Source organism: Agelaius tricolor, unplaced genomic scaffold (assembly GCF_023055355.1).
Source record: "Agelaius tricolor isolate 1412-34295 unplaced genomic scaffold, bAgeTri1.0.p SCAF_1, whole genome shotgun sequence".
NCBI lineage: Eukaryota > Metazoa > Chordata > Aves > Passeriformes > Icteridae > Agelaius > Agelaius tricolor.
The window spans coordinates 97,758,317-97,784,167 of NW_027269261.1; the positions used below are offsets into that span (position 1 = coordinate 97,758,317).

At 36.9% G+C, this 25,851-nt stretch overlaps 1 protein-coding gene across 5 annotated transcripts in view; it reads right to left on the reverse strand.

Moving 5' to 3' along the window:
- Positions 1 to 25,851, reverse strand: part of COL19A1 (collagen type XIX alpha 1 chain) — a 183,827-nt gene that overhangs the window by 137,739 nt on the left and 20,237 nt on the right. For all 5 annotated transcript variants that reach the window (XM_071445227.1, XM_071445202.1, XM_071445210.1 and 2 more), the window contains exons 5-10: positions 14,720 to 14,843; positions 14,062 to 14,337; positions 12,219 to 12,299; positions 9,958 to 10,083; positions 9,418 to 9,480; positions 2,027 to 2,080 (exon numbers count right to left, since the gene is read on the reverse strand). In XM_071445227.1, coding sequence (XP_071301328.1) covers positions 2,027 to 2,080; positions 9,418 to 9,480; positions 9,958 to 10,083; positions 12,219 to 12,299; positions 14,062 to 14,337; positions 14,720 to 14,843 — 724 coding nt within the window. The remainder of the gene's footprint in view (positions 1 to 2,026; positions 2,081 to 9,417; positions 9,481 to 9,957; positions 10,084 to 12,218; positions 12,300 to 14,061; positions 14,338 to 14,719; positions 14,844 to 25,851) is intronic.

A 25,851-nucleotide genomic window follows, 5' to 3' on the forward strand; every position in this document is an offset into this window, starting at 1 on the left:
GGTAGTTAATTTTTAATTCATAGCTCATTTGTAATTTGTATTTTATATAGGCTGAATTAAAAGAGTTGTAATGTTCAGAAAAAGTACAAGGTCTGGATATTAAATAAGATCTGACTGTTGAGCTTCATGTAAACTAACAGGAGCTTTGGGATTTGGCTTGACAATGAATTTGCAAGGCGCTTAGCAAAAAAACCCAAACAATATTAACCATGGAAACTGTAATAATAATAACTTGGACTGGAAAAGTAACCTAGCCTGGTAAGTTTATAGCAAGATAACATCAGAGTAGGAGCTATGGAAAGAGCCAAGGGAAAACACAGCTTCATTCTAGATCAATCTCAATCTACAATGCTTTATGAAAACTCTTTCCATTAATTCACATCTAGGAGCAGGATAAAGTAAAACACTGTCTCTCTGGATCAAAACAAAGGTTTCTCCAGTCAATTACAGGACTACAATTATGGCAACAACAGTTGTCTACAGAAAAATATAACAGGGCAGCCATAAAGACTCCTCCTGTGGCTTTCCCAGGTCCCAGCCTCTTGAAGTACAAGCAGACTGACACACTCAATTGAATTTTACTCCACTAATCTTCTAATACATTTTCAGACTTTTCAAGTTCTGTGTAGTGTTCAAACTGTAATATTGTAGAAGGAAGAAAAAGCCTATCTTTTGTTTTTATCCTTTTTGAACCTCCTATCAGATAGGTTTATGCTCTAATATTCGCACAATGAAGAATAAAATAAATAAATAAATCCCTGTTGATCTCTTCTGCTCCAGTCAGCACTGTACAGAGAACAGAACATGACACGTTTTTTTCTTAATTGTGCCTTTTTCAGATCGAAGTCCACATTGTCAGACTTTAATTGGAAGATGGCTGGTGCTCTTGATCACTCTTGACACCTCTGAATCTTTTCTGGTATTATTAGATTCACACTGAGGTGTGAGAACCAGAACTGTATACATCATTCAAGTTGCAGACAGATTCATAAAAAATGGTGACATTAAAACTCTTTTGCTTTGTTCCCTATTTTCTTCCTAGTAATTTGACTAGTGCTAAACAGTGAGTCCATGTTTTCCTTGATCTATAATTCCAAGATCTCTTCCTGAGCAGTATTGGCTAGTCCAGTCTGGCAGGAAATGCATAATGCTTCCTTTGTTTTCCTCTTCCTCTGCATCACTTGTCTATTGCTTCCTCTGAGTTTTACATACCACTTGGCAATTCAGTTCTTCAATGTTGCAAATTCCTTTGAACATCTTTGCAGCCTGTTCTCCCTTTTTCTACCAATATAACTTAACATCAGCAACAAATACCTTGATTTTCACCCTTAACTATGCTCGTATACGTCTACCTCCCATTTTTAAAAAACCACAATTTGAGACAGAAATAATAAGTAAAAATAAAAGACAATTTCATGATTTTATGTCCTGTAAACCCACAGGTTTTAAACCTGACAGCAACAAACTGTTTCCTCAGTGTTATGAGGGTTGTCTCTATACTGAAGATTCTAGATATTAGACTTACAGAGTTCCTCTGATACAGGTAAGTAGTACTGAACCCAATAAGTGCATACAACTGTCTTATTTTGCACGCTTACATTCTGAAATGAAACTAAACTTATCCTTGAATACACCAGTAGGCTGGCATGCCTTCTTAGCCATGGCTATTCCAAACCTTTGATTAAGAAGTCAGTGGTGTTTATCTCAAGCTCCACCAAGATGCCTGCTGAGAGCACAAGAGCTCTTATCTAAGCTTGCAGACCACAGACTGAGCAGGAGGAACAAGTAGCTTTCTTTAGCTCTGTACATAACCCCCACTTCTTGGGAAAAAACCCCACAAAACACATACACCTGCAGATCTGAACAGCTTTTTCAGTGGGCTACAAAAACATGGCAGTGCAGGTAAGATATTAATGTTCTACCAGAAATGTTCTATCCTCCCATTTCTGTAAACTATTACAGAGAAGCCACTGACACAATGAACATTTCCCATGAGTTAATCACAACTCAACAAACAGGAACATACCTTTTCACCCGGCAGCCCAGCAACACCGTCTGGTCCTTTCACACCCATCTCTCCCTACAAAACAAATTGATCAATTAGAAGCTCCACAGACTTCTGAGGTTAACAACAACTACTCAGGTCATATCAGACTCGATAGAAAAGCATCTTCTATCTGATTTTTTTAGTAATGCAACCACTGTGGAGGAGGATGCCTTACGTGTCATACTAAAATCAGCAAAATAAATGCATTTTAAACACGTAAAACATCAATTAAGTCCTTCATCATACAAATGCTTGCACATCCACGTTTCCATAAAAGCAACTAATTTTAAAGGAATTAATTGCAACAGAAGACAGAAACCAAAAGGGTCCATTTTCAGTTCTACACTGAGAAAGCTCAACGTGTAATACAGATTTGTACAAAGTCATGTGCCCTCAATATTTTTGAAAGGCATTATTAAAATTTCTCTCTCCCTCCCTTTTATCCCTTTAGAGAAACCAAACCCCAAACCATAAACAATCTATAAGAAAATTTTAGTTTTGAGAGAAAAACTGACTCTCTTCTATAACTCTCCTGATTGGTCGGGAGTTATGGAAGACCCCAGCAGCTGTAAATTGGACCATAAGTCTTAAAAATTACATAAGAAAACATCAAACCCAGAAATGTTGCTAAATAATGTAAAGTATAAGGTTTAAAAAATTTAAAATAAAAATTATTTGGATGCCAGAGGAGTACAACAAAAGGACTGAAACCATGTAGTGTTTATTTAAAAACAAAACATTAGGTATGCCTACTTCTATCAAGAACATTCTCCTGCAAGAATAACATTATAACTCTGGTCTGAGATTATTAATCTTTCTGAAGTTGAGAAAGGAGCAGTAAGATTGGCCAGAAGTACACAACAAGAGTTGTATCAGAATCATAAAGGTTAAAAAACTCCTTCAAGATCATCAAGTCCAACCTTTGACTGAACACCACCATGCCAATGAGATCATAGCACCGAGTGCCATGTCCAGTTGTTTCTTGAATGCCTCCAGGGAGAGTGACTTCACCACTTTCCTGGGTAACTCATTGCAAGGACTGACCATCTTTTCAACAAAGAAATTCTTCCCGATGTCCAGCTTGAATCTTCTGTAGCACAGCTTGAGGCCATTTCTTCTTGTCCTGTCATTGGCTGCCTGCCTGACCCACACCTGCCTACGACCTGCTTTCAGGCACTTGTAGAGAACAATAAGGTCACATCTGAGACTTCTTTTCTCCAGCCTAAATACCCTCAGCTCCCTCAGTCACTCCTCATAAGACTTGTTCTTACTGAGTATGCACTGTATGCCCTCACCCAGACCATGGATAAAGATATTAAACAGCTCTGTCTCAAAAATAGACCAAAATCCTGTATGCATGAATAGCATAAATCCACTGGCACTGTGAGAGGTAAAGGTTACCTTATCTAATCACCCACAGAGTCATTCTCTTATCTATGCATCCTCTGTTCCCTTGTGCCACTTGCCAGTATTTTAATAGACCAGTACCACTTTGTTACCTTCAGTGGTGTATTTTTATACACTGTGTAGTCTAAAATTACACAGCCTGCTACATGTCAGGAAACCTTTAGCCTGTGTGACTTACTTACCAATTAACCAAGGTATGTTTACACTACTGTTCCACTAACTGCAGACAGACTCCCCATCTTAAAGACAATTATTTTCCACTGTAAATTAGATCTGCAAGTTATGCTTCGACCTTCTAGTTGTGATTTTAAAAACCACAGGTGGAAAGGTAGCAGTTTTTCATGCCTTTATGAATATAAATATCAGATACTATAGGTATCTAACAGTATTCATAGTAACAGTACCATAGACTAAAACCAAAAATATATGAAATGCATCATTAATATTTTTGCATTTTTCTTAATGGTATTTTCTTTTCCTTCTGCAGGCCTTAAAGTCCTTCACAAAAGTGAAAGATAAGTTGCTGGGAAAACAGCTTTATAAGGTGGTGAACAGCAGTAGCATAAGGCTGGCATTTATAGGTTATGAGGTACACACTGTAACAACAGCCAAAGGTAGAACCATGAGCTGTAAATCTACTGTCAGGATTTACAGAGGGTGACAATGAAAATCCTTTTCAACTGAACTTCTCGTGGGAGGGCAGGTGTTCAGCCATCCCCAAGAAAGCAGAGCTCCATCATATATAGTGGTGACTAGGGAAAAAATGGTGTCACTCCACATGTGCCCCCACTTCCTCCTCCTTCCCACTGCTTTATATACTTCTTTATTTGCTGATCGTGGCACCATGTGTTGGGTATGGAATATCCCTTTGGTAGTTGGTGTCACTGTCCTGGCTGTGTCCTCTCCCAGCTCCTTCTGCACTGCCAGCCCCTTGCTGCTGGGGTGGGGTAGGGAGCAGAAAAGTCTTTGACACTGTGCAAGTGCTGCTTGGCAATAATGAAAACATCCCTGTGTTATCAACCCTGTTTCCAGCACTAATCCAAAACACATCCTCATACTGGCTACTGGGATTAAAATGAACTCTGTCCCAACTAAAACCAGGACACAACATCACCAGAAATGTCCAGGTTAAAAAAGAAAAACAAAACAAAACAAAACAACAACAACAACAAAGACCAACAAAAAACAACAACAAAACCAAAAAAGACCAACCAAAAAACCAACAAAGACAACAACAACAACAACAAAAAAAACCATACAAAAAAACCAACCAAAACCAAAAAAGTGTCTATTAGCAAAAAGGAAAAAAAAAAATTCACACTCAGAGAATATGTTAGGAGAAAGAAAACTCATCCCAAAGGCAGCATCATTCCAGGGTTTCCCTGGTACTGTGGGAGCAGCAGGGAGTATACAGATGAGGAAGTATGATCCCTGCTACTCCCAGCAGAAGCCCCCAGTTGTGTTCTGTCCCATCAGAGCAGGAGCTCAGCTCACCAAGGCCTGAGCTGGGTGTCACTGGTTTAACTCCTGCACCGGTGACAGTGACTGCTGGCTCCCCTGCTCCTGTGTCAGCTCTGGAATGGCCCCACTGGGGAAGTGTGACATTCTCCCACACCCTTGAGCACCTCAGAGTGGTGAGGACTTGCTGCCACCACCATCTCCACTCCTCAGGAACACTTAAACTCAGGCCTGAGATGAGTACTGGAATGGCAAATACGCTAACAAGGACAATAAGTCACGTTTCAGAATTTTTTATAAGAAAAAAATGGTTGCATTGCTAATGGTATTTTCCCTTTTTAATTTGATAACTTGGGCAATTAGATGGTAAAACATAAGTGGGACTATCCATAAATTCTTAGGTTGGTAAGCACAAAGCATTTCATTCTGCTTATTGTAAGATTTTATTCTACTAAGTGTACTGGCAACTCCTGACTTTGTGATAACTGACAGCCAGCCGTATTTTGCTCAGCTTTCTTCTTTTTCTTGAATTCCAGCTTCTAGGTCCCTATCAATAACCTCAGCAACAAAGACTGGGCCAGAAAGGAACCTTTCTCAAGGCTGCATAGTACAATAGATATGCTTTAGGTGGAATCAAGTTGACTGGATTTTGAGAGGAAAGTCAGAGTAGCAGGAAAGAAAGACTAGCAAGGAAAATGGAGAGAAAGAACAGTTCAGACACTTCATTTGTTCTCCAGGAGATCTTTTTTTATATCATTCTATTACAAATATTTTCCTAGTGCAATAATACATTGCATAAACCTATCTCTACCAATCCCAAAATAGCCTTTTAAATGTCTTTTTCCTTAAGTAAAATTTAAAATGAAGTTGAATAGCAAAAAATTTCTCCATGGTGTACATCAACAAGCATTTTAATATTTGAAAGCAATCTGCCTCTGGCTTTTTGGTCCCTAGTTCACTTACAGCATTAACTAATGACCTAATAACACAGCTAACACTGGCTTAACATTATATCAAAATATTTAATTCTGTTTAGATTTCAATTTAAAATATTTCATGGGCACTTAGTCTGCTTGAAAGAAATAAAAGTAGAAAACAGGTTTTTTTTTTTAGCCTCCTTGAGAGAGAAAATCAGTTTATATATTCAGCATATATGTAATCATTCCAATTATGGTAACCCATATTCTGTCTTTCTGAAGAATTTCTACATACTGAGGACACAACAGGACCTTTACAACATTATTAAAAGATATTTGCTAACAACAGATATGTTTCTAAGATTCTGAGTAGCTAAATATGATGCTGAAGTAGTACAAATTGCAACCAAATAAAAACCACAGTAAATATCTCACTCAGATCAGAAGAAGAGAAAACTCAACTCCACAGAAAATATCAAAATGTGTTAAAATCACAGAAGACTTCCACGTAAGTTGTGTCCACTTGCAACTTGTGCGATACACTGTGCTAAGAATCAAGCTGCCATGAGAATATACAGAATATTATTTAGAGATAGTCCAAACTGTACACTTAGTAAGTAGCAAACAAAGTTGGTCCAGGAAATTTTTTCAGTCTTAATTATTGAGAAATTAAAAAACAGTTGGTCCCTTGCTGCAGAAGCTGATCTCCCAGCAAAAATATCCTGCAGAGCAAATCAACTATTCCATGCCCAAAGTATCAGAGATAAAAGTTTTGAGTGAAGAACTGTCCTCATGAAGTCATAATGGAAGGCCAGGCATACAAACAGGAAGGTCATTCACACAAATGGCATAATTTTGATCAGATGCTCCTCTGCATTCAGATGCACAGCTTGCCAGTGATATATCAACATTTGCATGAATGGTTGTTCCAGTGAAAATATGGCACTCCAGTCCTTTGGGCCTGCAATATACTTTAAATTGAGCCAAGAGTACAGGAATGGAGTGGATACAGGCTAATAATTAAATTCAAAATGCCTAAAATGGCTTATAAGTTATCACACTTTACACTGGTGATAGCTTAGATGCTCCTGAATAGTCTGACCTTAGGGAACAGTGATTTTAGACTGAAGAGAAGGGCAATTTTAAGGGGCTTGAATGTAGCCTAATATCAATCAGTAGAGACTTCCTTTTCAATCCCATAGCAACAAAAAAAGACATAAATTCAATCATACAATTAATTAAAGTGAATGGGAAATTGGAATTAGATAAAGCAAAATAAAAGGATAAGAACTTTTGTGCTGAAAAGAAGATAATATCAACAGAATCAGAAATTTCTTATTAAAGAAGGCAAAAAATTAACATTTTCACTTGTATGCTGCAATGGCACAGACATTTAAATACATTATACAATATATACATATTAGTTGGATGCCTATAGTAATATGATTTAGAAACAAAAGAAAAAATGAAATGAGAAGCTGAGCACAAGCAAAGGGGGAAACATGTGCTTAGGAACCACAGAACTCAGAGACCTGTTTTTTGTAACTGGCCAGCAAAGTTATCAAGAAGCTGCCTATTTTGTGTATAATACATTACAAGACACTCAGCCAGAGTCTGTTAGCTTCCTTTATATAATCTGACAATAAGTCATGTATCCTACATGTCTGGAATGTTCTGGAGCCTTTCTGCCTCGTCAGGTCTAATTATTGATGGAACAAGGCCGTCATTGAGAAGGAGTGTTACTGAAAACTTGCGTAAATGCAGAGTCAGTGAGAAAAATGGTATTAAAATCTCAGAGAATGTTGCTTTCAGCTCCATCATGGTAGGCACTATTTAACTCAAGATTTGTTTGCTCCCAAAGGTCAGTGAGCCAATCCTGGTCACAGTCATACTGTGCCCTCCATCCAACCCCCCTTCCCCATCCCCCCAAAAAAGAAAAAAACCCCACCAACTGCAAAGCTAGGAAGCAACAAGTACTGGTCAGTTGTAAGAAAAGATCAAATTAAGAAGCTTTCTACCTGTTTGGTGTTCTACCCCTGAATTTGACCTGCTGATTCATTCAATTTTGTGAAAGGACATTCATAAATGTCAATATACTTTCTTTAGGTTAAACTTCTGGGTGCATCGGGGTTCATTGACTCAGACAGTTCCATGCACAGAGAATCCATGCAATGAGGCTCTTTTTCTAAAACAAGTGGAAGAACAGAACCTTACATGTTTTGTTTAGAGGCACTATGCTCAGCATGGTAAATACTGCTAATTGGCTGGGAGATTAAATGGTAAAAAAAAATCAGACTTGTGAAGTCTGCTTTCCCAACTTAGTAGCAATAATGGTCTAAGCGAATCAGGTCAGAAGCAGAAGAGCTGTTTCCCATACAAATGCTAGGAAACTCCCTGTGCTGTTAGCATAGCTAAAACTAAAAACTGAAAATTGTTTATACACTCTAGATCAAAACTTCATTATTAGGTCTGAAAACTGACAGCAGTCCCTCTAGATTCAGCTGGACTATAGAAACTAACATGACTGAACTTTTTTTTTCACCTAAAAATACAGCTTGTGTCAAAAATTGAAATATATACTGGAGGGGAGGAGTTATGGTGGGGGGAATTATACTGTCAAGAAATGTTCTTAATTTCAACCAGCTGTGTAGATAAGCCTTCTCAGAACTGGACCCTTTTCAGCCAGACACTACAGTATAGGAACAGCCCTGGCTGTCTTCAGAAACTATTTCAGATCACATATTAAATGGTGTGCTGCAAGGTGGGATGTTGGGTTAGGATACCACCATCTAACCTCTGGATTAGGACAGTCCAGGCAACTTCCTCTCATACAAACTGCATTTCCTGACCCCAATTCCTATCTCACTGTCTTTGTGCCAGATTTACAATAGTTTATTCAACTTGCCTCCTCTAGTAGCACATGGAAAACACATTCTCAGCTGTGTCTTACTTCAGCATCCTCCAACAAAATTTAAGGAATGGAATGTGAAAGGAAAACATCTGATATGTTGACCTATAGAATTAGGAAATTCCAAGCTACATAGCATAAGAATGTCATGGTAAGCATTACAGAAAAATTCAGAAAAGGCCAAGGAAAGGACCAACCGGCCTGTCCTAGAGACTTGCCAATGTCAGATTCTTCTCTCTTCACAATTACCAGTTTCAGGTACGAGCATTGTCAAAGAATATATGGAGGTCATATTTCATACCCTCCTACTGATGATTGCAAGGATGATTCCACCACATGGGATTCTGTCCATCAGCAGTGATGTACACTCAGGAGATGGAACAATTCTTGTCAGAATATATACATGTCTTCTGTACAGGGCATGGTGGCAGGGCTGGGGAGGCATGTGCTTCCCAGGCAGGTAAAGTGTGCTCCACAGAGTTGATGAGGTGACCCCAAAGTGGGGCAGCTGTAAAATGCCTGGCAGGGAGTTCACACACAGAGCCAGACACTGACTGATAAAGGATCCACCCTGTGTTCAGGCAGGTTCCTTCAAGGGATAACAGAATCCATGCAATTTCTATTTAAGAAAGATAAGCCAATGACAAGGCTTGAAAAAGAGAATTCAAGTGATATTTTACCTTTTCACCTTTCTCTCCTTTGTGGCCTGGCAAACCAGCTACTCCTGGTAATCCTGCTTCTCCCTGATTTTAAAAGAAATAAAAAAAGTCAACAAAGCAGATCTAAAATATATTTGGTTAGGTTTCCTGTCTTTGTCACAAATGCCTAACAAAGCAAATGACTCAATAAATATAGTGCAACACCCAGGAGAAGTACTAAAAGAAAACAAACATTGTGTAGAATATAATTCATTCTCAAGTGAAAACATTTACACTAAATATAATACCTAAATATAATTCTCAGTTTTACCATGGTACTTTCTTGGGTGTATATTCAAACAATTAAACCTTACTGACGTCTCTAATTTTACTTTACTTTTTGGATTTAACTAAATTCAAAATGTACTGGTTCTTAACTGGGAAATACAATGTAAATATGGTACAATACTACAAATAAGTAAGATTTTTTCATGACTGCAAAGAAAACCAAACCCAACTGTTTTTATATCCAACAGGATTAAACAGCATAATGCATTAAAAAGCAACAGGAAAACTTTATACTTTATTTGGAAAGCAGTAGCATCTCTGTGTAGATTCCTGCTGCATCCCAGGAAGCGTGTATATTTTGCTGGCATGAACAGTCACTGGTGATGAAGTCGTAGCCAGTAACCTCTCCTCATGTGAGCACTAAAAAAAAAAAAAAGATTTTCTTCTTTTTGGTTCACTTTGGTAACAGGTAAATACCATCCAACTTTCTGTTCTATCTTCTGTTTTAATACTCCTGTACAAACCATACGTGGAAAGTGACAACAACTTCCTAACAGAGAAAAAAGCTGTAAAAAAATCAATTCTAGATATTTAGATCCTTCTGTTCTAAAATTTATGCCAGTTAAAATTGATATGACTGTCCCACTTCTTTCTTCCAAAAGACAGAGGAATAAAGAGGAATAAAGTCTCCCAAAATCAGAATTAGTGGGACAGAAAATGTCCATGGGAAGAAAGAAAAAAGATAGTACTACATAGTCTCATCCTGTCCTCTGCCCTGCCCTTAAGTGCAAAATATAAGAGTGCAAAGGAAAACTTTTTTTATTTCCTTGTAGTAAAATACTACTGGTAAAGATAGTTTGGAAACAAACAAAAAAGCCCTGAAGCCAAGATTTACCTGTCTGTGACTCCTGAGCCAACCTGAAGAGATACTACAGGACAAGTCAACAGAACCTGCTAAACTTCAGTAAGTCTCATTAAGATGTAATGAAGTTTTTTTCGAGCCTTCTGTCAGAGAAATTCCCACAGGATTTACTGCTTAGCATAGAAATTCATATCCAAGTATAAATTCCTTCCCTTAAATTGCTGAAAATGTAGCTGTTATAATGGGTAGGGAAGTTGTGAAAAAAATAAGTCAGAAAATGTAATGCTAGTTTTAATATGAAAGTCATTAACAAGTAGTCCACCTTTTCTTACATCTTAAACATAAAAAATACAAATTAAACTGATGGTGGTTTTAGCTACATAGATGAATGAATATTTACATGTTATTGATAAAGCCTATTGTTGAGCTTTTTATCTTATGTATAAATAGGGTTTGTTTTGTTCTTGCTTTTTCTGCTATTGTGTCATAACTGCTCAATAAATTGTATTTCCAAGCACCAAGGACATACCAGAATTTAATTAATTCCACTTTTTCATAAGCTTACACATTTAAGAGAAAGTCTGCGTTACCCTCAAGAATACATTCAGAAATATATTTGAACGATTAATCATTGTTTAAAATTGAAATTTATCCCCTGAAATTAGACCATGCTTCTTTCATGCTTCTGAGAACCAAGCAGTCTTGTGTTCCTCTCTCCCATCCAGGTACACTTTCCCCTGTCTCTTTGTGGATGTAACCAATCAGTCCCACATGCTCTGGGGTTTTTTTGCTGACTACAACCTTGGTGGTGATGGCACTGTCCACTGCCTTAGAGGAGCCTGATCTTCCAGACTGCTTATGAATAGCAGGCCAATAGTTTAACACAATGTCTTTCTGAGGGTACTTATAGTTTGGTTGGGTTTTTTGTGTTTTGTTTTTTTTTTTTGAGGGGGGGGCATTTGTTTTGTTTTGGCTTTTTTGTTGTTTTAGTTTGGGGGTTTTTTTTGGTTTTTTTTTTTTTTATGGGCTAGATTGAGCAAAATAATTACATCTACAACTTCAAGTTATGGTTCTACTGTCTTCCAGTTTATACTGATTCTTGTCTATCAAAAAAAGAGGGAAAAGTGAACCCTTTAAACGAAATCAATGTTTTCCCTCATGTTAAACAATATATACACTTCGGCATGTACATTCTAAAGAAGAAAGTATTTCATAGAATCAAGAAGGTTGGAAGAGACCTGTAGGATCAAGTCCAACCATCAACCTACCACTACAACTTTCCAGTTATTAGTTATTATTCCAGACTCTTTCATGGGCTTTGCTTATTTCATCTGTAAAGCTTCAGAAGATGCAACTGTTACTGAAATGGCCTCTGTTGTTGGAAACCATTCTCAAACCATCTCAGTGATTTGTTTCCTACTCTCTGAGGCTTCTTCAGTTACTAATTAGAAATTAATCAATGTTAAGGAATGCATTTAAAAAGCACTAGCAGCACCTAGTACCTTTTGCTGATGTTCCACTGTACCATTTGTTTAGGCAGCAAAAAACTATGTACCATGACTCCAGATATGGAATTCATTTTTAGGAGGTAATTAAATTATCACCACTGTTGAAAATTTTTTACAGCTATTTAGCAGGAAACAATAATGCAATTTCTTTTGTATTAACATTTGAATTTTAACAGATAACTTACCAAGTCTGCAGATATTTCACAACATGTATCTTCTACTGCAAGTTGTGAATTACAATAAACTGCTATGTGGTGAAGTTCAATCTATTAAGGAATACAAAAGAGATTAATATGAGGTGTAAAAAATTATGTGTTATGGCATGCTTTTTCTTATCTTGGGGTAATAAACTTTCTCTTTGAAACACTGCATATTTCTGAAATGCTAGAAAAAGACAAATCCAAAACAATTACACAGCTCCTCACTTAAGGAACAAATTATGCAGTCTATTACTTTGATGTAAATCGCATTTTAGATTTCGTTTATTTTCACTTAAGTTGCATCCATCTGTATTGGTTTGCTATATTACACAAGAATTTTAGCCTTGTAGACATCCTCTACAAAGCTTTTCAGAAAAGGTAATTTCCCTCTGCAGGTAACTAAAATAAAGGTTTGATAAACTCTCTATCACATGCATCCATTGCTTTGGACAGACCTTTGCCTGGACATGGCCACTAAATCACCCAAAGAGCAAAAGTCACAAATTCTTTATATAAAGCTTTTGTTTCAGAGACTTTGGGTAGATTGGAAAGATGAGAAGCAAGTAAAATTCTAACTAGATATTCTTGTCATCATATTCCTCTTTTTGCATAGGTTTTATATCTTCTTAATCTCCCTCTTGCACTTGGTGTTGAGAAAAGTGACCATTGGTATAGGATCTGCTCTGCTGCCTTCATCAGCTTTAAGCCCATAATGTTTTCCTGCAAACGTGGAAATCCCAATTGAAAACTTCCACTCAGAATTATCCAGCTCATACCATGCAACCAGCAGAAAAAAACCTGCTTTTTCTGCTGCATGCTATTTGGAAATGAGGAAACAGTACACACATTTCAAATAATGAACTCAAGTCTGAGAAAATAAAACAAAGCATGAGCTTGGCTCCATGAAACAAGAGATCTGAGTCCAGGACAAAGTGCTTAGCCCCACAAGAATGACTCCTCCTGCAATGTTAGCTTGCAGTTAAAATGTGCTGTTTTCTTCTGGAGCCCTACAGAGTACATAACATCGCTGAAGCTTTCTGATGGTCACTATAAACCCCAGGGCAGATGCTTTAAACCTGGTAGCTGCATGTCACTGTACTTAAAACATAACTGATATTTCCTGAAGATTTCAAATTACTTGCTGTGCTTTCAAATTACTTGCTTTCAAATTACTTTCTCTCCTGCACGAGGAAACAGAAGAGAGCATTCCCAGGACAAAAAATACCCCAGAATATCATGGGGCTTCATTGGGTAATTCTTGCACCAAAGGCTGCAGGAAACACACCTCTGGCCACTTCCTAATCCCTCTCTTTTGGATAAGGGAGAGACAACTAGAACAATGTACCCCTATTTCCACATGGCTGAATTACTCTAGAAGACCTGAATACAGAGGTAATCCTTAATTATTTTGTATCTCGCCTTTATCAAAGACAGACAAAGTGTAACAGATGACTGATACAAACCTATAAATAAATCTTACTAAAAATGAAAGAAAATAATTAGGACTGCAAGTTACCTTTAAACATAGAAATACTATATCTGTGGTAATTAGATGGCTCTTTCTCCAAATTAAATACAGAAAAACAGACTCCTTAAATCAGGACTGAGTTCTATGCAGTTACTTTGGCAACAGCTTTGTCCTAGCAGATGCTACATAATTGAATAATGTTTAAAGAAAAACACTTAAGGACTTCAAATTAAGAATACACACTCAAAAATAATGACTGGGTTTGAACATTTTATCTACGTGATTCTATACAACTGTGTTAGTAAAAGCGTGGCTAAAACATTACTTCAAGTTATCTGTTTGTCCTTTCACACTACTCACATCTACAGGCTTATCATCCGCAGCACGAGAAGCAATCAGTGTCCTTCCCTGCAAGTCAATGGTGAATTTTTCATCAGTCTGCTTTCTCTCAATTAAATTACAATCCAAATAGAGGGAAATGATCCCTGACTGCACGCTAATACCAAGCTTATGCCACTGCCGATCAAACAATGGATAAATTTCTCGACTCTTAAAAGTGTAGTGCAGTATATTTCCCTGAAAGGATTTGGTCATATACTCCACCACCTTTTTTGTACCATCCAGGAGGACAGAGATCTGAAAGCAAGACAAAATAAAATAAGTGGTTATTTAAAAGTTATAAGAAAGAAGCACATATATAAACCATATATAACAAAAATATTTCAACTACATATACTGGGCAAGAATTATGTTATGAAGCATTCTTTGATGTAACTTGGTAAATATATATCACCTATGAATCAAAACATGCATTTATTCTATTTTGCAGTCTAAACTGAATAGATTTTGCTAAATTTCTGTCATTCCTGCCACAAATTATCAATTATTTCAGAGCAGTCTGTCTATTTCACATAAACTCTAGCTAAATCCATTAATGAAACATCCATAATTACATGTGCCATATTACATGCCGGAAAAAAGAAACTTTTTGAAGGAATAAATCAAAGATGACTCTAACCTCAGGTGTGTCATACTGATTTAAAACTTGCCATATATACCAACGCTCTTTCTTGGTATTTCGCCGTACACGGAATGTAGCAACCAGAGAGTATTCTTCAGGAAGCCCATTTGGAAATACTTGCCTGGAACAAGAGGGAGGAAAGAGATTTCTTGTAATTCTTATACAAAACAGCACTGCTTAAAAGGAATTAACAGAAATAATACCTGCTGAAAACAAGAAGCCAAACACTTGCTCCCACTCATACATATTCACAGGCCTCAGCATTCAGAAGTGTTTCTTCTCAAAAGTACAATTCAGTCTTTTTATAAAAATAAACGACTGAAAGTTTTTTAATTCATTTTTGTTCTTAATTTTTTAGCATCTGTGATTAATATAAATAGGAGTCTAAAAAGAAATGATGCAAAGTGAATGTCTCACATGAAAGTATTTTAAAATACATCTTTTTCCAGTTTATTGCTTGGGATACTTGGTACTTAAATAAGTTTTGTAGAAGATTTGTGGAATAATCCCCATCCTTGGAGACTTTTAAAACACAGCTGGACAGGGCTCATAATAACCTGATCTAACTTCCAAGTTGGTCCTGCTTTGAGCAGGGATTTGATCCAGTGACCTCCATGGGCAATGGCTCGGACATCTTGAGCATCAGAACAGTTGGACATTTAGCAAGCTTGAAAACAAATAAGGAATGTGTTTTAGAACAAATTATTTAGTGTTGTTTGATTTTGTTATTACTTTCTTACCTAAGATGCATCAATGTCTCAAAAAAGTCTGACCTATATCACAGAATGCACCTCAAGACCACTTCCATGAACTCTTAGAAAAGTCTGCATTTCACAAAAAATGAAATCTGTACCTCAACTCTACAGACTTTGGTAACTATTAAATATACACTAATTCTTTACTAAATAAATTAGGATGGTACAATCAACTTATTTAATTTGAAGCTTCTGCATTTCAAATGATTTCTTTTTTAAGACAGAGGTGAGAAAATTAAAACCACAGATTTGTACACAACACAGGAGTAGCAAAAGCGTTCACATTGCTGTTTGCAATCAGCTAGCCATGGTGCAGAAAGCATTCCCTGGATCAGAGTTCAGGAAGCCTGTGGACCCCCCTGTGCAGCAGAAAAATTTCCTCCATTTTATTTCCCACAATCACATGAACCAAATGGTTTAATTCTAAAAAAATACTGATTACAATTATACAGCAATGTGCTATAAAGCTTTTCTTAAAAAAAAAAAAAAACAAAATAAAACGAGAAAGGTGGGAGCAAAGAAAGAGCAAAGCACTACAGCTGATGAAACAATAGCCCCACAACCCTCCTAGACATTGTTGTACTTAGGAGCTCAGGAAAAATGCCTCCTGCGCAGAGAAGCCTGCTCTAAATCCTGCCAAAGAGCTTCTTTAAGGACTAGCACCTATTTAAGTTTCTCATGTGGGAATCACACTTCTTTGGCTTATTTCCCACAGCTGATTCCTGTTTTATCCTAGGACCAAATTGGCTGCTGTCCCACATTGTTAGTGGATCCATATGCTATTATACAGCAATAGACGTTGGAATGTCAAAAGGCAAGGCGAAAGAGAATAGGCTTGGCTGTACTTAGACCTAGATTTCATACTTTGTATTTTAAATATAGCATAAAGAACATGTTTCATGATTTATAAAAAAAATACCTTCACCAGGCATAAGTGTGTGACTGCAGAACAATAAACTATCTGGACATGGGATCAGCCCTATGATTTCCTGCACCCCAGGCAGGCTAAGGAGATGGTATCTCAGGTTTACAGCTGTAAGCTAGACAGGATATCTGGCATCTGATGTGGATGGGAGCATCTGATTAGCTCTCTAAAATAAATTAACTTTCCCAGCTAAGTTCCATATAGGAGACACTGGGGAATTCACATTAATGGACAAAGGACAGACAACTGTGGAAAAGAAATGACCAGAAATCTTCATCAAATGAAAAGAGGGGAACCATGACTGCTACTGTAGGTCCGGAAGACAAGCAGAAGCAGTCTTTGGGCAAGGTGGCACTATTTTCTCCATTCTCACACCCAGCCTCCTCTCCATCACTTTTCACTGCATGCCTTCCTAATGCTTTCACAGCCATCTAGATGTATGACAGTATTAAGTCTTCTGAAATTGTGTTTCTTTCAGAATTGTCTCACATAAGTTTGGTTGTGTGAGTACACATGATATAAATTTACCTTCCTTAACTGTTTACCAAATGATTCAGGAAACAAAGGAAGAGCTAAGGTATGGGCCAGTGTTACAAAAACCAGCAGGAGTTCACTCTAACTTCCCTTACCTTTGAGCTGACAAAGAAAACCGTATTGAGAGAAGTGAGAAAAGTAGACAATATCAAATTAATTCCTAAGGACATCAACAATTTCAGTGAATTCAACTAAAGAGGCAAGATTTAAGCAGAATTCAACTAAGGATAAATTTAGTTAGATTCACAAAATAACTTAGGTAGGAAAGTACTTCTGGAGGTCAATGGATTTAACCCCGGTCTTAAAGTAGGGACAACCTGAAAATTATATCAGGTTACTGTAAGTCCTGTCCTGCTGAGTTTTGGAAGTATCTAGAATGGAAATTATTCCAAAACTCTTCGGGAAACTCGTTCCACTATCTGGCCAACAAACAGTACAAATTTAATATACAACCACCATATACCAGAGATTTAACTTAACAGAATCAGTATCTTTATTTTGAGAAGAGTTATCGTTGGTGCCTATACGAAGACTCCTTGGTGACCAAAAAATCATTAACAGATGCTTTAAAGTATATACTTCACAGTCAACCCTTCTAGCTAGATGGTGAACATGAAAAGGAACAAAATAATGGGATGAAATATACCTGTCTGCTGTCTGGCTCTCTGCTACCATACACAATTTCCCCTACACTCTTCCTCCCTAATTGGCTTCAAGTGACTGGAACAGAATATAAAAGCATGCATTGAGCATTGAAGTGACTTTGGTACAGATGATTAATAAGATACTTCAGTGATATTTAAGTGTTATTACCATGGCATCTGCTACTCTGTAAAATCAGTTAAAATTCCTCAAAATTGGGCAAAGTACGTACATGTTTTAAAGAATAAATATAATGATATGTGATGAGAAAAATAAAAGAACAAACAGAAAAATGAACAAAAAACCTCATGTTGGAACATGAGAAAAGCCAAACCAAAATTTTATGGAATACTGAATTTGAAATTCAAAAGTTTGAATGTTTACTATACTGTTTCATTTGCTCACATCTACAAACATTTAAAACCTGAGAAAATTTATGAGGTATTTTGTACAGGGTGAAAACAATAAAGGAATGGCATCAAACATTAATAAAAAAATTCAAAAGCAAGTTGTTCCTCAACCCAAAAATCCTAAAACCCAATATCCACAACCCAAAAAGTACTCCAACACAGAGTATTTAACCTTTCCACATGGCACAGTATAAAAACAATAAGAAAAGGAGAGACAGAAAGGGTGAAGGAAACCTACACCAAGCTCACCTCAAAGTCTACAGATGTACACACAGTACAAACAGAGAACATGAACTTAGGGTAGTAAATCATGGTGTCTGCACCAAAAGCAGTAAGAGAGATGACAGGTTTTAAGCGAGTTATAATGTTACAGAAATATGGGTAGCAACTGGTAAGTGTGCAAATTTATCTGTAAAGACAAGACAAAAGAACTTACAAATTAACACAGACAAGTAGATGAGGATATCCTTGACATCTGATCTCTCAACCAGATGCCTTTTTGGACAACACTGTCTGAACAAAATTACATCATCAGACTTGGGAGCAAAAAAATTGAGGTCTCCATGAAAAGCAAATATCCTTTTCAGTGGGACAACAATTAAGTTCTCCCATTTTTGTTTAATTTCCTTACCAAACAAGACATCCTTCCCAGAAAACTGCTCAAACTTTTAAGTCTATTAAAAAGGCTCCCTCTTCCTCTTCTGCACTCAAACACTCATGTCTGCTGTGGTTTGTGTTGAATCCAATGCTGTCCAAGCTTACTATGTGTGACTGAAGCACAGTCAATGGCTTAGGCACTCTAGGGACAGGGGCAATGTTCTGGCATCTCTGCACACATCTTTGAGTCACAATGGAACTTGGGTGGGAGTTACATGCCTGTCTGCTTAAGCCATGGTGCTTCTAAGCATGCCTGGAATTTATGCCCAGACGCCAGGGGAAATCAGTTGTCCAAAATTATTCATTTTAGGTGCCACTAGGGCTTGGGTGGTGCTTGAGAGTGGGCAATCTGAATTATTCTCAGACTCAGGCGCCCAGAGTCTGATTAAATTATACTTTAGGTGGAATTTCAGTAGTTTGATTCTCTCCCTCTGTCCATATTGTCAGTAGTATATAATAAAAAATTCAAATTGACGAATGGAGCACTGTTTTCTCAAAGCAAAGCACACCCTTGGTGGAAACTACTGAAAACAATAGCAGGAATTGAAGCACATGAACTGAATACAGAGGTTTGAATTTACACCACCCTGGGCTGCTGGACTGAGATGTACTGCAAATTACAGAGGCCTCAGCTGGTAAAATTGAGAAGACCATCAATAGCCAGCACGAACATTCCCAACAATACAAGGTTTTAGATTGTACATAGATATGTTACAAATCCATACATTCAGGTCTTTCTTAATGTTTCACTGGTTGAAACATGAGGCAGATACAGCCAGAATGGTAACAAACACACATGTTCTTGCAAAAACTGTGTGCCACTCTATCAAAGCATATGTATGCACAGAATTGCAAAGGCTTTTGCTGCATTCTCCTCCTTTATACTGCATCAAATGTAGCCATAATTTTTCCTAAAAGCACCTGTATACTATCTGTATACTATGACTGTACATTATGAGATTACCAGAAGAGCAGTTATAGGAATATTGCGTGAACATTACCACTGTATTTGTTCATACCTTCCACTGTTTATAAAGATTAAGTATAGAATGATTTTTGGCAAAATATTTTATTTATTCATTTGTTTCCTCAAAAGTTCTGAAGTGCAGATACCAGCTGGAGCTCCTAGTGCTAGCATACTAAAAGAAGTAATTATGAATGAATTAACTGTGTATTCACTGTGCTATAAACAGTTTTAGTTCTATCTTTGTAATACAGCATTGAGTTACCCATATCAAATTTAGTAAGGCAATCCTTTATTTACCTTTTGTTTTTATTTTTAAAAAAAGCACTAATGGAAAAGCAGCATCTATTTTTGAATCTTATGAACTCCAATTGTTCCATATCGAATGAGAATACACTACAGTATATGATAAACTTCCGTATTTACAAGTATCAATGAAGCCTCCAGCTTGCTGTATATCTTCCAAGAAGAGAAAGATGAGCCAACTTGCATTTCCTGAGAGTGAAGTGAGAGATGTTTTGAGTTTATGGCAAGACATATCTTTTCCAGCTGACATATACCATTACCTGGTATATGTCACTTGTAACATGACAATGTTACAATAATTTGGTGACCAGAGCTCAAGGAGTTGGTTTAAAAAACTTTCCTGTGTTGGGTAATGATTTATTTCATACTTCATTGATTGAGACACTGAAGTGTTAACTTTTTAATGTTTGCAAAGGGTTTAAACTGAGATCTGTTATGAATAAAAAAGTAAAGCTCAGGTGGACCAAGTACAAAAGCCTCCACATTATTATTAATGTGATTATTAATATTTCTACAACAAATTGGTATATTTTTGATTCTCAGGTTTTTTACCTAACGATTGGTATAACAGGAGAACAGGAATCAACTAACTAGAAGAATTTACCAAACCCTGCCTAGAAAATGTATTTCAAATTCTTTTCAAATAAAAGTTAAGAACAGCTGTCTTTTCTGTCAGAATAAGAAATAATTTCCTTCCCATCCATCTTCCTCAAATCACTTTAAGATGCACTATACAGTTTCATGTTACATTAGGCCTCAAGTTGTTTTCATATGACACATTATATGATGCAACTCAAGGGAAACTATTCAGACAGCTTAAGAGTTATTAATTACTTAGGGAGAGCTCGACCCACTCATGAAATGTACTGCTGAAAGCAAAGCTGCAGATTATTTTAACATTGAGAAGAGGGATTTACCTAATATTTCATATACTTCGGCATGCCTCTGCTTTCATTTTCAGAACAGGTATAGATTAGCTGACTCTTAATGTACAGATTGTTCAGGAATTTTTTGGAGTGAAAGTCAATTGTATTGATATCAAAATTTTAAAGGGCATTTGAAAAAACATTGGTTTTAAAGAGGTACAGAAATACCAAAATCGTTATGCCTGTGCTTTTACCCTAGGGTTTCCAGCGTTATTATGAATCCTTATTTACAGGAATTATTGGTGAACTCCTGGCCCTAAAGAAGTCAAAGGCCAGTCTTCCTTTGATTTTAAAGATGTCAGACTAACTGTCTGTTTTCCAATTTTAGCCTTTTTCTGTGTATTTTAAGTTTTCTGGAAAAAAAAAATCAGCAGTAAAAAGAACAAGACAATTAAAAGCAGTAATATATAATAACAGATATTGGAAATACAACATTTTTCTTCTCTTTTTCCTGAGTAGAATTCTGCTGAATTTTGATGAAGTTTTTAGAAATTTCAGGTCAACAAAGAATATTGGAGTTTTATGTTGTGGAAGGCAGCTTTCAGCACTTTTGATGAAGTTACACACTTGCTGGTTTGAGCAGCACGGGGCAGAGGGATATCAGAAAGTGTTGTTCAATTCCATGATTCAGGGTGGAGAGGAGATGTTTTCCCCTGTGTGAAAAAACTAGAGACCCATGTCTTTCTTTGTTCCCCATCTCTCAATTTGTTCTCTGGTCATCTAAACAAAAGAAACACTCTGAACAAGATATCTGTTCAGCATAAGTCCCAGCAACATCCATCTACACTGAAACTATAAAAATAACCAAGAGAAAATCATCTGTTTTGAAGTCAAATCATTTCCTCTTGAGAATTATGGTCCTCCTAGATATAGGAAGACCTCATTCTGCTTTCCCTTTAGTACTGACATGTAGAACTTTACACACGTGCATCCCATCCCCAGTTTTGTAATAGGTTTCTACTTCTGTGATTCACTGTAGGGACTGAAACCACCCTGCACTCATAAAAACCTGGTCTTATTGTTCAGCATGAACATCCCAGAAATCTTCAGTGCTTTTCCTTACTCAGAACCACACCAGTAAATCAATTGCCCCTATAGAAAAATTTCCTTAGTGTCTGACATTCCTCACAAGGAACACACAAAAAAACAAACTAAATTTTCCTCTTTGGAGATTATGGCAGAATCTAGAGAAGTGTGATGATGTGTCCTTTTCTTCAGTGGGTTTCTGACTGTCTCCAAAGATAGTATTTGTTAAAAATTTAAAACTAAGATGTGCTTAAGAGAATGGCAGAGATTTAAATTGTCTTCAGCTCATTCAAGACTTGCATCAATATTTTTGGCCTTTAGAGATGCAAAAATGTTACTTTTCTGTCCTAAATATCCTAAAATCAAACTGTGGATGGCAACCATCAAGAGAAGAGGACAAGAACTTAAATAGTTTAAGAGGAACTCTGGATATTTCTTTCAACATCCAGCCCTATTTTTATTTTGACATTTTAGGAGCTGTTTTCAAACTCACATGGTCCTTCTAGTTAGCTACCAGAAATGGAACAAACACAACAGTTCTAGTTATTAGAGTAGTCTGTTACTCGTCAGACTCTGAAGTCAATGAGATATTAAGTTCTTATGCTAAATATGATTATCTACAGTGGAATGAAATTATTCAGCTGATCAAGAAACCTTCTGATAATGTTAATGAAAAAAATTATGGTAACCTATGGCAGGCAACTGACAGAGAAAATTGCTCTGCATGCGTTTTTATATGCTTCCTACCCTATTGTAGGAAGCAAGACCTAATGTACAGTATTCAATATTTGTACATTTTAGTGGTTGCTGTTGTTTAGAAAAGTAAAGAAAATTCAAACTACAATTTGTCTACTGGAGGCCATGAAGATTGAGATAAAACGCACATCATATTATGGAAAGGGGGATGACATCAGGAATTACTTAGCTTATCTATCCATATAACCTTCCCTGTAGGAGGAAGAAATCTAAGCACCCACTTGTCCGGATACCTAGAGACACTAACTGATTGCACAATGGTCTCTTTAGTTTGGTACAGAGGAGGGTGACTCAGCTTCAGCAGAGCTTCATGCTGAGAGACTCACACCCTTTTACTTCTCACGCTGGAGTTTTGGGAGGCACCTTGTGTGTTTCTGCATGACATCATGCCACCCAACCTAAAAACGTTATTTCCATAGAACACTCAATTTCTTCCTGTTTAGTCTCCCCTCATCCCCATCCCAAACTTCGGGTAGCTTTTTACAATGAACCAATGGAACAAGTACTAGTGAAGTGAACTGCTGATTACACTTGGAATAGGCTCTCCCTTTCCTTCCCGGGTTCATTCTGCCAAGTCCTAGACAACCCTGGCTGATGGTAAAGGGCAAACCATCTCACAGGCCAGCATCCCTCTTATGAAAATGCTGAGCACTCACAGTGCTAACAGCATGGCTGGCAGTGGAAAGGGAGAGCCAGGACTGCTGTCTGGAGTGCAGCTGCACCAAACTAAGAGGTGTTTTTTGTGCTAACCCCAAATAATTGTCTGGATAACTAGCCTCCTCCTCTTCAGCATGCAGGACTGCCTATAAATAAACAAACTCATTCCTGGCTAAAGTTGCAAGCAGGCTGTGCTAAGGAGTGCAGGAGAAGAACGGCACAGGCAAGACCAAAGGCACTAGAGCCTACAACTCTGTTACAAATGGGTTTATCTACCTGCCTTGGTTCCAGTTGATCTCCCCAAAAAAGAAGGTGTAAGTAGTGAAGATTGAGTTACCAACAGAAGAGATCTGATCCGAGTAAGAAAGAAGGTTAATGACACCAGATAGCAGGGTCAGACCCGAAAAAGTAGCTGTCAGCTGCAAGAGTGAAGCTACAGAGAGAACATGCTTTTGCTTTAACACCCCCTACACACAGCATGACTAGTCTATGCATATTTAAGCCTGGTGTTCTGCTTACACTTAAAAGGATAATTAGATAAATAAGGTGCTCTTTTACAGTATATAAAAACTGTGAACATTCACAAATTTTAAGTGAACAAGTATGGAAAAGAAATGATCAAAAACCACAACAGAAGACTTATTAGCATTTTCAGAAACTGGAAATTATTTTTATTAATTCTCAAGACTTAGACTGTACAATTACTGTCCAGTTTAAAAACAAAACAAAACAAAAAACCCCAAAAAACAAAGAGTATGTACAGCTTAGCCTGTAACTCCCACAATTTCTCTAATAATGAGATTTTTTGTAAGTTACAGATTAAACGGGGTTAAAAATAAATGCAGTTTAAAAATACCCACATTGATATCTGCTGAGTCATAACTATATTTAACAGGATGGACCAAAAACCTGTGACTTGCTAACCCTGTTACTGTCAGATCCAGCTGGGGAGTGTCCAGGTATTCCCTTTAAAGTGCTAGGAGAGAAACAAAAATCAAAGCTTATGAAGAGAGCTGGGCCTTGCATCTGACTCAAGACAGAGGTGTGGAGAGGATATCTCAAGCAGTGATACAGATAAATCAAGAAACATTTTATTTAGGTGAATTCTAAGCTTCACATCAAACTTGAAAGAATACGGAACATGACCAGGAGTCTTTCTCAGACTGGGGAATTAGGCTAGGTGCCTTATATCCAAGCAAAGAAGCTTGATATGGTAGGAATTCATAAACTTTCCTCAAAACAGTGAGGAAAGCTCACTGCTCCACAGCAGAAAAGCTTTGCATTAAACCAATGCATCAACTACAGCAACTTGAGGTTAAATCAGCCATGTAATTTTCATGCAAAATAACAGAAACAGAATGAGCAATTATCATCTCTTTCAACAGTAAGACTGATATTAGAGTCTGTACTGCTGATGAAAATTCTAAGAACACTATGTTATGTAGTGTATATATCAGACTAGTAGACAAAAAAGTAAAAAAAGTTATAACAGTAAAGAAAATATAGCTATTATCACCAATATTTTTCATTAAATAAAATTGTAACATTTAAGCATGCAATGAGATAAAAAAAAATATTTTGGAAGTTTTAAAAAGGAAGTACTTGGTTACCTCATTACCCCATTAGAAAACCTGCATTTTGATGAATTCACTCTTACCCTATAACTTACATGATTGACAATGAAATTATATACCCAATATTATGGGAAACTACATTCCTAAGGAAGAGAAAGAAACCATTTACAGAATAGTTTATAATACAATCACAGAACCCCAGAATGGCTGAGGTTGGGAGGAACTTCTGGAGATCATCTGTTCCAAGGCCCCTGCTCTCACAGGATCACCTAGAGCCAGATGGGTAGGAGTAAACACTCGTGTGGTAGAACAAAATCAGCACAAGCTTTTTAAAGAGATGACACTTAAACTTAATTGTGATTAAAAAAGTTAGGGTGTTGTAAGAAATATATTCTTAGGCATAATATGAATTCATATGAGTATTTCTAACTTATTTTTAGGGAGAAAAAAAGAAGCAAGGCTATGTTATAAGTCTTTGATCTTTCAAGAACTTCAATTGGTTAATGAGTCATGACTTTCCTTTCCATGAAATCATATCAGCTATCTTGAATCATGAAGTGTTTTTTCAGTCCTCCTAACACTTTCACAATAAACTAATCTTAAGCTTATGTAATTTCCTGGTAGCATAGCGTATCTGTCTCCACATACTAACAGTAATGCAATTATTTATCACTTTCTAAATTTAAAAAAAGTTCTCTGGAAAGAAAAATAGCCTATTAAAAAAAGAAATTATTTCAAAGTTTATACTCCTTTTTGACTGAACAGATATCTGATGGCATCTCCTTTTCAGACATTCAAGTCATCATATACAGCCTCATTACTCAAGTATTGCTAGAACTTACATTTTATATTTAGTCCTTTTGTAATACATTTTCTTCAATGCCTCTATCGATACGATTATCTTATTAGTTACTGTCCTTATCGTATATTGTTCACAGTTCATATTAGAATATAATGCCATATGCTAAACATTCTAATTCTCAGCAACTTATTCTCA